This window comes from Hyperolius riggenbachi, chromosome 11 (genome assembly GCF_040937935.1).
Source record: "Hyperolius riggenbachi isolate aHypRig1 chromosome 11, aHypRig1.pri, whole genome shotgun sequence".
Taxonomy (NCBI): domain Eukaryota; kingdom Metazoa; phylum Chordata; class Amphibia; order Anura; family Hyperoliidae; genus Hyperolius; species Hyperolius riggenbachi.
The window spans coordinates 134,644,876-134,659,483 of record NC_090656.1 but is presented as its reverse complement, the minus strand read 5'-3'; the positions used below and the strand labels follow the sequence as shown (position 1 = coordinate 134,659,483).

Here is a 14,608-nt window from a genome sequence, read left to right as displayed (position 1 = left end):
TGTTACTATCTCCCTTTGCTGTATTAACCTTTAACTCCCTCTTTATTTTTTGATTTGCACTGCCGCAGCAATTATTTTTTGCCTCCCCCAATGCAGAACAGCGCAGGGAGCACCCGACATCCACCTGATCCGGATGCAGGAACTGTCCTCCCACCAATGAGCAGCACCAAGACTAATCTCCAGGAGGCATGATCAAAATGTATGTGGTACAGTCTAACAATGTAAACATAGCCTAAACACAGCAGCCAAATGTTTCAGCTTAAAGCGGACCTGAACTCTGAACTTCCTTTCTGCTCTAAAAGATACACAACACCATAATAACCTTTATAAGGAAAAACATCTCTTTGTTACAGCCGCTACAAATCCTGCACTGTTTCTACTTCCTGCTTTCATGAAAGCGGACATATTAACATCCTGTGTTTTCAAATGAGCTTATCTGCCATGACAGTCAGGTGACAAAGGGAAAGATCAAATTACAACTTGTAATTAGACACAAATGAGGGGGACAGGCTAAACTCTCTAAATATATACAGGGTGCATTTCTCTATGTTTTCCTTCTGTCCTATGCAAGGGTTCAGGTCCACTGCTGCCCTTCCTTTTAATCTTTATAGTGTTTTTATCAACTCGAGATAAATAAACAGTGATATCTAGGGTTTTGTAGGGAAGAGAGACTTATTTTCATGTCATGAGGCAGCAACTGGTTAAGTTCTAAAATTTGTGTGACAGAAACGAGTTTCTCTAGCAAATCAAATGCTCAGTCAGACCTCTCACAGATCCGGGGACTAGGCAATCTTCCATCACGGCCAAAATTCAGACACTAATGTGCCAATTGTGCTTTCCACAGTGGAAAAGTGTCACCATTCTGACTAGTCTGCAACTATATTTCAGATAGTTTTACAGCAATTTCTAATACAAAAGCTCATTTGTGGGATTGGAGCAGGCAGGTTAGAGATTCGCTAGACTCTGCTCCTTAAGTGGATCAACAAGCTTTGGGTGCCCCCAATCCTGTTGCCAGTGAAGTGGTTGTCATTCCTTGGACCAGTTTTGTTAGGTATGAGCCTACTGACCAGTGATTACCAGGAACAAAACCTGACATTATGGCCACGGCTGAGGCTATCTTCAATATATTTTTAAACGTGCCGACTGGGAACAAAATCGAATTAGACAGAGCCCATCGAACGGCAGGGCCCACAAGCACTGACCCGGCCAGACCACGCGACATTGTATGCAGAGTTCATTTCTTTAAAGAGAAAGCTGCAATTATGCAGGCCGCCTGCACCAAAGGGGAAATAGACTTTGACGGTGCCAAAATACACCTATTTCCTGATCTCTTAAGCCTAACCCTGCAGCTACGCAAAGCCATCAAACCTTTGCTTGAAACCCTCAGGGAACGTGACATCTTGTATCGCTGGGGATATCCCTTTTCTGTACACATAAGCAAAGAGGGCAAATCCGTCACCTTCAATTCTCCCCAAGACCTACAAAAAGTCAGAGATACTTTCGATCTACCAGTAATTGAACTTGATGAGTGGCCAATCCAAACATCCACCCTGGCCATGCCGCAAAGAGAGAAGTGGAAGAGAGTCGCACCTAGAAACAGGCCGCAAAGAGCTAATACTGACCGCTAATTAGCGCCTATCTATTCACATTTAAATGTTGCAATGTCATTTTTCATATATTCTGTTGACCTGCTAACTGTTATTCTTAACTTGGTTTGCTTGGAGCAACATCCCTCTTGACCTCCTTGGGTCACAGAGATGTTGATCTAAACTTGCTGCACGCCCTGCTACTATACCACATGGGCTGCTGTTTTGGTTCTCCTAGAACTGGTTGGTGGATGTCCAGGGGAGGAAACTCTGATGGTCATTACTGTGAAACCCTCTGGCAACTTCTTCTACTAACCCACAAGCCAATACTAATAAGTTGCCACATCACACTAAGCTAAAACCCTGATTGGATCAGGACCTGGGCCTAGCCTAAAACATCAAAGATCTTCCCGATAGAGTCTTCCTCTAGGGAAACAACCCACAGTCTACTCATAAATACAGGGTTACCATGCTCTTACAGGGCGCCCTCGTCCCTTCCCCCTGGACACGCCACCTGTACCGGTTTAATTATCAGCTAAGTAAGATAAATGAGCCTTTATGATTTCATGTGTAAACTATTAGTCTTGGTTAGGTGGGAGCGCCTGCCCGCGGCGATATGCTTCCACCTCCCACCAAATCGCTCACCGCATCGGCATTACTTGTAATGCCAATGGGGTGTTCTCTGAAGGTTACCTCTTTTCAATTCAGGTTGACTTCTCATCTGATTTTTCTGTTTACAGTTAAGTGTTGTTTTTTCTCTTCTATCACTGCTATACTTTCGTCCTTCCCCTCTCTCTCCCCTTCCTCCCCCTGCCCCTTCCAGCGCCACCATGTTACTGCAAGTCTCAGAGACCTGCTTTCCCCTATAACCATCAATAGAATATCACGTCCTAAGCCCTTCACCAGCTACAAAAATGGATAGATGTCAGATAGCTTCCTACAATGTTAAAGGCTTTAATTCCCCTACCAAAAGATCACAAGTTCTACACCACATGCACAAACTCAAAGCTTCCATCCTGTTTCTCCAGGAAACACATTTTAAGGAGGGAGAGGTCCCCACCATTAAATCAAGGTATTACAACAGGTGGCATCACAGTACTAGCCCTCTTAATAAAGCCAAAGGGGTATCAATAGGATTCCATAAAAACCTAAACATTACAATTTTAAAAGACCTCTCCGACACCCAGGGGTGATACCTTTTCCTCATAATTCAAATTCACGAAACCAAATACACTTTAGCAAACCTTTATCTTCCCAATTCCAATCAAGGTCGCACACTTTTATCCTACTTATCTAAACTAGCCACCTTCGCAGAAGGATCGATCATATTAGGCGGGGACTTCAACCTCTGCTTCAATCCCATATTAGACTCCTCCTCACAGCGTCCCTCCCTCCCTCCCCAAGTCTGTTATTTTAGAACTTAAAACTAAATTAAGCTCTCTTTGCCTGGTGGACGCCTGGAGGATCCTCCACCCTACAGAAAGAGATTACTCATTTTTCTCCTCGCTTCACCATTCCCATAGTCGAATTGACTATATCTTTATATCTCAGAAACTTCTGGAGAGTGACGTCCAGGCGTCCATAGGCAATAGAATTTGGTCGGACCACTCCCCCATCTACTGTTCTTTCTCCATAGGCAAACGAAACAGGTTCCAGAACCAATGGAGATTAAATGATAATTTATTAAAAGACCCAGCATGTGCTGCAGACATTAAAAGATCCATCGAGAATTTCTGTAACGACCATTCATCAGATGACACCTCAGATACTATTAAATGGGAAACTTTAAAGTGTGTCCTTAGAGGGGTATTTATCTCCCATGGCTCCAGACTCAAAAGAGAGCGTTCTGCCCAGATTGCCCAATCCCTGCAAGAAATCAACACACTAGAACAAGAACTTAAAGAAAACTATACCCCCACTAAATACCTTTTGCTGTCCAACACTAGAAACTCCCTTTTGTCCATTCTTGATCAAAAGACTCTTTCTGCGAGAGAGAGACTCAGTAGTACCCTCTTCCACCAAGGAGGGAAATGTGGCACTCTTCTGGCTAAATATCTCCATCCAAATCCCTCCTCCACTAATATACTATCAATCAAAGATCCTAAAGGACAAACTAAACATAAGACATCTGAAATAGCCAGGGAGTTTCATAATTACTACTCCTCTTTGTATAACATCAAAGGTAAATATCATGACATGGATCCAATCCGCCTAAAAGAAAAAATGACTACATTAAGAACACGCCCCTCCCTACACTACCCACAGAAGCCCTGCAGGCACTGGATGAGGAATTCACAGAGGACGAACTAATTTCTGGCATTAGAGCCCTAAAAAATGGGAAAAGCCCTGGCCCCGATGGCCTTACCGGCCCCTTCTATAAACAATATTGCTCATTATTGTCTCCAATCCTACTCAAAACCTTTAACTCCATAGACGACTCACACACTTTTACAACCCAAACGTCAACAGCACATATCACTGTCATACCCAAACCCGGCAAGGATCCCAACAGCTGTACCAACTATAGGCCCATATCATTGATCAACATTGACTTGAAGCTCTTTGCCAAACTTCTGGCTGAAAGACTAAAACCCTTGTTACCTAATGTCATCCACACGGACCAATCTGGTTTTGTCACAGGAAGGGAGGCTAGAGACAATACCCTGAAAACAGTCTCACTAATCCATTATGCCAAAAAAAACAAACGCCCCTTTATGCGTCATGTCTGTCGATGCTGAGAAGGCATTCGATAGGGTCCATTGGCTCTTCCTTGAACTTTCACTGGAAAAGCTAGGAGTGGGTGATAACTGCAAAAGCAAAATAATGTCTTTGTATAAGAACCCCAACGCACGTATCAAAATTAATGGAACCCTATCGGATGCCTTCAACATAACAAACGGGACAAGACAGGGCTGTCCCCTATCCCCACTACTCTATGTGATCTGTATGGAGCATTTAGCTATTGCACTTCGGCAAATCTCATCAATTCAAGGTTTACATATAAACAACCAGCATTACAAACTTTCTCTATTTGCTGACGACCTTTTAATTTACATTTCTAACCCACATATCGCATTTCCTAATGTCTTGTCAGAATTGGAAAAATTTGGAAATGTCAGTAACTTCTCCAGAGCTCCTTTACATTTCGCTGGCAACTTCATCACATTAAATATTTAGGTGTGCTTATTCCTAATGATACATCACAACTTTTCCACCTTAACTACCCCAAATTGCTAACTAAGCTACAACAGGAAATGGACAATTGGTCCAATCTTAAACTAACCTGGTCCAGCCGAATCAATGTCATCAAAATGGACACCCTGCCCAAAATTCTGTACACCCTACAAGCCTTACCCATCAGCTTACCAGCTACGTACCTAAAAAAACTCCAATCTTTAATGCTAACTTTCATTTGGCAGAGGAAACCGCATAGGACGAAATTCAAAATCTTAACCAGACCTAAATCTGAACTACTACTACTATAACGCGGTCATACTTACCCACATCTTAAATTGGTTTCAAGACAAAGAAAACAAACAATGGGTTCCCCTCGAAACATCACTTTCACACCTAGACCCTAGAGCCCTGGTGTGGATAACACACAACACATACCCGGATATGGATAGCAGGGCCTACTGGTCATTAATTGTCATCAAGAGATGGCATGAACTCAAAGAAGGCCTAAAACTATCCTCTGACTATAGTCAACTTATGTCCCTATTAGACAATCCCTTTTTTGCGGTAGGCGTCAGAGAACGTTCCATACTGGGATGGAATCGAGACTTCTGGAACCAAATTAGACACATTATAGCTGGAGGCAAACTCAACTCTAAAGACAACTTAGGCAACCCTGATGCCCCCCCACTCATAGATTGGCTGTTATGGTCTCAACTGTCCTGGTTCTATAAATCCTTGACAACTAAAGCCAACATCCATAGAAGTCTAACTCCCTTTGAACGTCTGTGTGCCACGTCCACCTCATTGGAGCATAAAGTCTCTCTCATTTATACCCACCTTGTATGTGCGGGCAGTGAAAAGGATCTCCTGAAACTTACAGATGCCTGGGATAGAGATCTGGGTCAGCCCCTACTCGCTGAGGACTGGGAAAAAATATTTGAATTAACCCACAAATCCTCAGTTTCCCTAAATTTCCAAGAAAGAAATTTTAAACTTTACGCAAGATGGTACCGGACCCCAGTACAGGTAGCCAAATTTAGCAAGGAGACTCCGGACCTCTGTTGGAGATGCTCACGAGCTGCTGGCACAAACCTCCACATGTGGTGGACGTGTCCCCTAATACAGGCATTTTGGGAAAAGGTCTTTCAGATTCACCATGCTAGACAGTATACCTCTGGGCGCTTCCCTCCCCCCCCCCCCCTCCCCTCCCTCTACACCCTTCTTTTCTTCTCTTTGGGCATCTGCTCTCGCAGTGTATTATTTTATGCATCTCACACTTGGTTGCAAATTTCATATAATCGAAGACTTCACACTGGAATAGCTCTTTCAAGATACGCGGCCTCCTGGCCTTTGGACTACATATTCCTCATCTACTCTTGAAAAGACTGCCTAAACATGATCACTCTTAACCTGATCAATACTGCAAGGTGTGACTTGTCATTTCTTACTCCTTCTTATACAGATGCAAGTTTTCATGATCATGCCACTTTATGGCCACTACTGAGATGTCGATGCTCTGTTTTTGTCTGGTTGTTTGTTTTATGTTATAAAACTTGAATAAAATGTATTTGAAAGAACAGACTTTTCACTTGCTGTCCAAAATATCTAAGTGTCTAAAATGTTGCACTCTTTGACAGCTGTCACTGGGACAATAACATGGATGATCGGTGAATTGTGATGAAAGAAAAGAAGATGGCATTTAGGGGGAAAAAAAATACAGGATAGAGAACAATACATCATTCAATGCAGACAGCTCACTCACTTTTCATAATGCCTTTGATACTGTTGAGTGGGGATGCTGAGGACTCGATCATACAATTCAGCAACCATTTTCAGATTACCCTGCTGAGTCTCAAAGTCTATGTACATATTCCACAGATCATCTGACTGAAACGCCAATCCAGCAGCTTTCACAGCATCCTTAAAAACACTGCAAAAAATAAATAAAGGCAAATCTCACATAGATGCAGTGTTACCAATAGCAGATGCACCCTCTAAGTTAACCCCCCCCCCCCCCCCCAAGTTAAACACAGCCTGTATAACTTGTATAAGAAGGTACCAGACATTACAGTGATAAATAAGAGTTTTGCTAAAGTAACAATATCCCAGTACGCCACGTAACGTTATATTCCTACTCGTGAATATGGATTTTTTTCAGCTCCTAAATTGCAAAAATGCCACACAGGAATTAAACAAAACAAACATACTTTACTCATACAAAACTTCTTTCTCAACATGTTAATATAACATTTTCCCGGCCAATGCCTTAGAGTCCACCCGCTTCCCTACCAAAAGCCCACGATACTCATCAAATCTTTGCTGAAGGCATTCCATTGCAGATTCTGGCTTTGCTTCAAGGTGTTCCGGGATGCATCATTGTAAAGGTACGGCCTTCCTGAAGTGTCTTCTGGGAGGGAAGTGTAGCCAACATGTCACTCATCCTCTACGATTAGCTTGACTGAAGGAGGGGAATGGCTGTACAATCCCCTAACCAAAAGAGTAGCATGGCTGTAAGAGCCACTGATTTCCCCCTCCCATTCTGTCCTATGACATATACAATAGGCATGATTCACAAAGCTTTTTCACTCATTTTCCTCAGTTTTTCACCTTATCTATGTTACATTGTAAAGCTTCCAAAAAGCAAAAATATAATATAATTAAGGTAAGAAAAGTAATATTAAAATGAAATTAATCAGTAACAACCAACTGAGTGATTATATTGCTTGTAAATGTGCTGAAAGGTCATTGTTATCAATTAGGCGAAAAGTAATCTATGAGAAGTTTTGTGAAGAGAGACCATTGTTTTTAAAGCAAACAATGTATGTTTCAAACAAACAATATCTGCATCTTGTCATAACAGACATGCTTACTACTTTATTCTTCCACTAAAACTTCTTCATTGACAACACTTTTTCGTAATGAGTATTCCTTTATTCAGAACATCTCCTTCTTACACCGGTTGGGCTCATTCAACACTGACTGGGTGCTCTTTATCAGTAACAGGCATTAAGGGTAGGGATGGTCACCGAACCCAGGAAAACTGCTTGGAAGGCAGCTATGCTCACCACTATACCACCAACGCTACATGCTGAAGCCAGCCTAGCACGTACCATTGTGATATACCCAAGAGAAAAATGAGCTTGCTTATTTGCCTAATTTGCTAGATGAAAGCAGTGGGACACATGGTGATACTGCTTACAGGCTGCAATTCAAGACTTCAGAAAGATCATGTGCCCCCCTGGATGATGCTGGTTTAACACACACAGCAAAGGACAGCAATTTGAAGTCTGGAAGATTCCAGGGCAAGGGTGGGAAGGATGAAAAGCTAGGTGGCCATGCAACCCTTCCTGCTAACCTAAAGCTTACTTGTGTCTTACAACACATTGGCTTATGACTTTACCAAATCCAAGGCTAGGGATAGGATTTGTTCCCACAAAAGTGCTATCCGTAATGGGGATATGAAACAAGCAGTCTCAGCTCATTTCACTCAGATGGGTCATAGTGTGTCACAATTGAAAGTACAGATCATTGATGGGGTTCCCAGTACTTGGAGGGGGAAATATAATAGGACCAATGAACTATTAAGGAGGGAGGCGGGGTGGATAAGGAGATTGAGAGTATTGGGTGATGGAGGTCTCAACCGTGAATATGAATTGGGTTTCTGCATATGAAATGTTTAGCTATACTTGTGCTGTATGTTTTTTAATGTATATTTTACACTTTGCTCTTTTGTTTATATTTTTTATGTGTGATGTTGCTATGGAGACGCTACGTGTAGGTCCGCTTTTTACTGCCGTTGATAGGGCAGCGTTATGTTTACATATGATGTGTGGGTGGCTCTGCCCAGTGGGCGGCGTCCAGTTACGTCTTAAGTCTAAAGCGTACTTTGTGTACGCATGACATATGAGCGCACCCCGTGTGGCGCCTGCGTGACGACGTCACACTGAATTTGTCACGTGTTCCTGCATCGGCGAATAAGAGGCCGGATGAGGCGTCTCGTGTGCGTGATGACGTCAGAGAGCCCCCAGCGAATGCCATAGCGGCTGCGCTTGTAGGTCAAAGGCATGTTTTCACTCAGGTCCGCAGGACAGTACAGGTAACTGATTGGCTGTTGGGAATTTGAATCTATTGGATGTTACTGAGGGTGGGCAGTATTTAAGTGTACGTGCTTTACTCAGTTCTTGTGGTTGAAACAGCTTGAGAAAGGGCTGACACCTGAAACAGCGGGCTGTCGCTGTATTACCACTGCTTTTGATGTCTTTACAATAAAGAGCTTTTCTATTTTTGGATGTGCCAGCCTCCATCATCGTTTTGATTTCTGGATAGGATTCTTGGGTGCGAGGATCCATTGAGGCTTGGGCACCCATCTCCCTAGCTACGAGTGCCACTCTTTTTACCAGTGTATCATTTAGTATATATTAGGCTCCCTACACACTGCATTTGCATTTGCGATTCCGACTTTCCCTGAATGCTATCAACAGAAAAACGTAGACAAAACGCAGCATGCAGTAATGATTAAAAATCAGAATCGGAATTGCATGCACTGTGCAGGGAGCCTAAGAGATTCCTGTGTACACTGAACCATATCTACAGTCACAATCAGATATGTATATCTGACTTTAAAAATACGGGGACTGCTTTACAGTGGTGGCTGGAAAGTGTAATGGTTAAAGGAATACTTAAGTCTAAAATAAAAAATGATCTTTACTCACCCGGGGCATCCCTCAGCCCCACGAAGCTGGATGGTGCCCTCGCAGCCCCACTCGACCTGTCCCCGTCGACGGCTACTTCTGGGTTCGGCGACAGCCGCCGACAGGCTGGGAACGCGGCTGATTTTCCGCGTTCCCAGCCGCTATATCACCCTCTATGCTGCTATAGCGTATATGTTATACGCTATAGCAGCATAGAGGGTGATATAGCGGCTGGGAACGCGGAAAATCAGCCGCGTCCGCAGCCTGTCGGCGGCTGTCGCCGAACCCAAATGTAGCTGCCGGCGGGGACAGGACGATCGGAGCGGGGCTGCGAGGGCACAATCAAGCTTCGGGGGGCTGGGGGATGCCCCGGGTGAGTAAAGATCATTTTTTATTTTAGACTTAAGTATTCCTTTAAGGGCTCTGCCTCTGGCACAGGAGACCAGGGTTCGAATCTCGGCTCTGCCTGTTCAGTAAGCCAGCACCTATTCAGTAGGAGACCTTGGGCAAGACTCCCTAACACTGCTACTGCCCATAGAGCGCGTCCTAGTGGCTGCAGCTCTGGCGCTTTGAGTCCGCCAGGAGAAAAGCGCGACATAAATGTTCTATGTTTGTTAGTTTTGTTTGTTTACTTGAAGCAGCACAAGTAACTATTTATTGATTGGTTTATTTCATTTTTGTGGACTAAGAACAGCTATTACTGTATATATACTTATGATGACTATTATCTGAGAAATAGAACATTTTATCATATTTTCAATTTAATTACAGTTTAAATTCATTAGGAGTCGGTGCGTTTTTTCCTGACTCCGACTCCTGTTACCCATAAATTGCTCCGACTCTTCAACTTCGACTCCAAAGCCCTGCTGCAAAGTGCTAACAACTAGGGGTAGCAGCAAGTGACCGTTGGGATCCACTGCTGAATCCCAATGTCTACTTAGACTCTGTACCCAGGGAGAGCCCATGGCAGCTACTACAGACAGAATAAGCAGTATGTGAGCATCACACTGTCTCAACAACTAAGTACTTTCCTATCCAATAGATGTCTAGGCTTGGTGTTGCTGCAGAAGTCAGCTGATAACAGCAGGAGTAAATATGGGAATGAAGACGGAGCAGTTAGCAGAGGCATGGAGTGAAGGAGGTGTTGTTGAGTGCAGGATATGGATTAACATCAGTTTATCATTTATGCCTTTACAGGTTAACCCTAAAAGCGGTGAAAAGATGACAGCCTCCGTGTACCGTTCACTATTGGTTTCCTTTAAAGGGATACTGTAGGTGGTTCAGGGGAAAATGAGTTGAACTTACCCGGGGCTTCTAACGGTCCCCCGCAGACATCCTGTGTTGGCGCAGCCAGCCACCGATGATATGGCCCCGCCTCCGGTTCACTTCTGGAATTTTAGACTTTACAGTCTGAAAACCACTGCGCCTGCGTTGCCGTGTCCTCAATCCCGCTGATGTCATCAAGAGCGCACAGCGCAGGCCCAGTATGGTCTGTGTCTGCGCAGTACACTCCTGGTGACATCAGCGGGAGCGAAGACACGGGTGTGCAGGCGCAGTGGTTTTCTGACTTTAAAGTCAGACATTCTAGAAGTGAACTGGAGGCGGGCCGGAGCATCGGTGAGTGGCTGCGCCAACACAGGATGTCTGCGGGGGACCATTAGAAGCCCCGGGTAAGTTCAGCTCATTTTCCCCCGACCCCCCTACAGTATCCCTTTAAGGTGCACTAGTTAATTGAGATTTGTCCACTCCTGCTTGCAGGACTTGAGCACTTATTTTTTTCCCATTGAAAAACAAAGTTAGTGTGAGGAGCAATATAAAGTTTTTTACAAATGCGCTACACTAATACTCAAAGCTAGGGTTACCTCTACTTCACCCATAATTGACAAAATCCTCAGAACTCAAGATGGTGGTAAAATGTCAAGCATGATTGACTTGCAGTGCTACAGTCTAAGATTTAGATTCCAGTCCAGACAAGTTAGTGTATTTTTCCCACACTTGTGTTGATTTTTTTCCCACATCTCAAAAACATACTGATAACTTTGTGATGCAGACGTCTTAGATGTTGTAAAACTCTAAATGCATAATAAATAATAGTTGGAAATAAAGCAAAACATTCAATCAACATGGATAGTGGACTTCTACATTTGAATTTGACACATGTACAATACAGCCAAGCACATCCGGACATTGCTGTGAAAAGTTTATTGCACTTTGACATATTTTCAAATGTGCTTTTATTGATTATTATGGATACAAGAGTTAATCATGACAGTACACAAAAAGTACACTAAACAATTACATAAGTGGATAAAAAAAAAGAAGAACGCTACCACTAAACATGCCCCCCGCACACCCCTTCGCAAAATGTTATTAAAAAAAAAAAAAACAATTTAATATTCCCTGCAATCCTTCTATACACAAAATACACAGGGCACTGGGCATTTTGTTAAAATAGCACAAAAAGTCTAAACCTGGGCCATTGAAATCAAATCTGATTCCTCTATGGGTTAATTCATATTACTTGTAGTCTCATAACATCCTACAGTTATGCATTCTATTATTATGCCTATGGCGTCTCAGTTTATGAAAGTTTGTAACACTAAACTGCAGGAAAATGGAAGACCACCATGACAGTTAGGCCACTTTTCCACGGACTGTTGATAGGCAGTGAAATGCCCCAAACTCTCACAACTGCTCACTGCTGCCTGGCAACTGCTTGCTGAGCACACAGCTCAACAGTCCATGGAAACGAGGCCTTAAGAAAAATTGATGTGAGGTCCCTGTGATAGCAACATGCTATTTGTGTATACTACACTACCATGCATTAGTTATGGTTTACTTTTTGCAGCTATTAGTTATAGTAAGACAATATCAAGATAGTACCCACTACAGTTGTAGCCCCTCATAAAAACATCCCCAAATACCAACCTCCCTTTACTACCCATACGTAGTCCACCTACTACAATCTTATCTAATGTGTTGATGCATCTTCATGTCATTGTCCACAAAGAACGTCAGGATCAAACCTTAGTTGGGGCTGCCACTTACTTGGATTCAATCAAACAATTTAAAACCATAAACAATGGTTTATTAAAGCCAATGTCCAAAACCTCATGATACCCTGATAAAGATGCACCCAGTGCCCTAACAAAATCTGCTTAAACTATTAAAGGGACCCTGAGCAGTGACCTAAATTAAAATATTTCACTTACCTAGGGCTTCCTCCAGCCCATCGTAGGCCGCGAGGTCCCCCGCCATCCTACTGGCTCACCTCCGTGTCCCCCTGCCGGCTCCCGTTACTGGCGACACCCGGGTGACTCTTCCTGGATCCCGGCGCTTGTCGTCATCACCGCAGCCAACATGAAAGGTATGCGCATGCGCGGTTTAGAGTTAGAAAACCACACATGTGAAGACCTGACACACCGGGCGGCGTGATACTGAAGAGCGTCAGGATCCAGGAAGAGTCGCCCGGCCGGGGTGTTGTCGGTAATAGGAGCCGCTGGCGGGACACGGAGAGGAGCCAGGAGGACGCCGGGGGCCTCGCGGCCTACGGTGGGCTGGAGGAAGCCCCAGGTAAGTAATATCTTTAAATGTAGGTTACTATTCAGGGTCCCTTTAAAGAGTAACTGCCAGGCATAAAATCAATTCCTTATTTTGATCTGGTAAACAAGTAATAAGGATGCTAACCAGGCAATTCAAAAGTAACAAATCACTATTTTTCTTCTCCATAAAACATTTTATATTTTATTTCATATTTGGTACATCTGCCGCACAAAGAAAGAAGTTGCAGGGCATGCTGGGTTTTCTTTTTTTCTTATTTACTTTCCCCTTGGACTTAACTAATGCAGCCTGATTGGCTGAAGCCTCTTTCCCTCCGGTTTTCTCCATCCACACCTCTGTTCCTCTCTGATTGGCCAATATTTATCAATGCACTTTCAACTGCACACCTGGGTGGGAGTGTCTGAAGACTGGGAAGGGGCGGGAAATAATACACACAGAGTAAGGGAGGAAATTATGTCAGGATTGGCTTAAAGATAGACACAGACAAAATGGAAAATCCTAAGAAGGATTTTCTCTTTTTTACTATAGAAAAATCACTAAAATCAAAATGTGGTCAGTGCAATACATATGTGGTCAGTGCAATACATATGTGGTCAGTGCAATACAGCACTGACAGCTCCGCTTTAATAATGGATTCAAAAGGTGTTGGACTGAATCCTAATATTGTGCTAACTCCACCTATACAATAAATGCTCTCAGTGGTGGTGCCAGACACCTTTTTGAACATTCACACGTTAGACTTCTGCCTTGTACATTTGAGAATGCTGAATTTCTTACAACTTATTAACCCATTTTTATTTACTTCCCCTCTTCCTAAATGTTAACACTTCTGACCAATCCCTCTCAACAGTAGTCTTAAATTGATGCCTTGTTTCAACAAGTAGTGAGGACCAGGGTTTCTTACTGGAAAGCACTCTTCTGTGAACTTCCAGATTGTGTGGACCATATCCTGTTGTAACTTGTCTTGAGGCCTCTCAGACTTCATGCCTTCTCTGCAAAATCGCTCAGCAGTTGGGATGTTCTTTTCAAACTCGGGCCACAGGCTATGCAACTGCCAATACTTTAAGGTGGTAGTTCAGAGAAATCATTTAATACAGAGCGGCCCATAATTATACCCCTGACAAATTTTGACTTAAAAGTTATTTTTATTCAACCAGCAAGTAATTTTTTGACGGGAAATTTTATAGGTGTCTACCAAAAGTAGTAAGATGATGCACAAAAGGCATTATTGTGGGTAAAAACATTTCTCAGTTTTTATTTACATTTGAGCAAAAGGTGTCCAGTCCAAAACTATTCATACCCTTCTCAATAATAAGAAAAGCCTTTATTGGCTATTACAGCAATCAAAAACGCTTCCTATAATTGCAGACCAGCTTTTTACATGTCTCCACATGTATTTTTGCCCATTCATCTTTAGCAATGAGCTCCAAATCTTTCAGGTTGGAGGGTCTTCTTGTCATCACCCTGATCTTTAGCTTCCTCCACATATTCTCAATTGGATTCAAGTCAGGACTCTGACTGGGCCACTCCAAAAAGGTTAACAAAACGTTAATGTTGTTGTCTGCTAACCGTTTCTTCACCCCTTTTGCTGTG

The 14,608-nt window shown here is 43.1% G+C and overlaps 1 protein-coding gene across 1 annotated transcript in view; it reads right to left on the bottom strand.

Moving 5' to 3' along the window:
- The window catches only part of LOC137539190 (pre-mRNA-processing factor 39-like), a 114,746-nt gene that overhangs the window by 49,810 nt on the left and 50,328 nt on the right, over positions 1 to 14,608 (bottom strand). Inside the window, exon 5 of the mRNA XM_068261707.1 lies at positions 6,526 to 6,693. Within this exon, the coding sequence (XP_068117808.1) occupies positions 6,526 to 6,693 (168 nt within the window). The remainder of the gene's footprint in view (positions 1 to 6,525; positions 6,694 to 14,608) is intronic.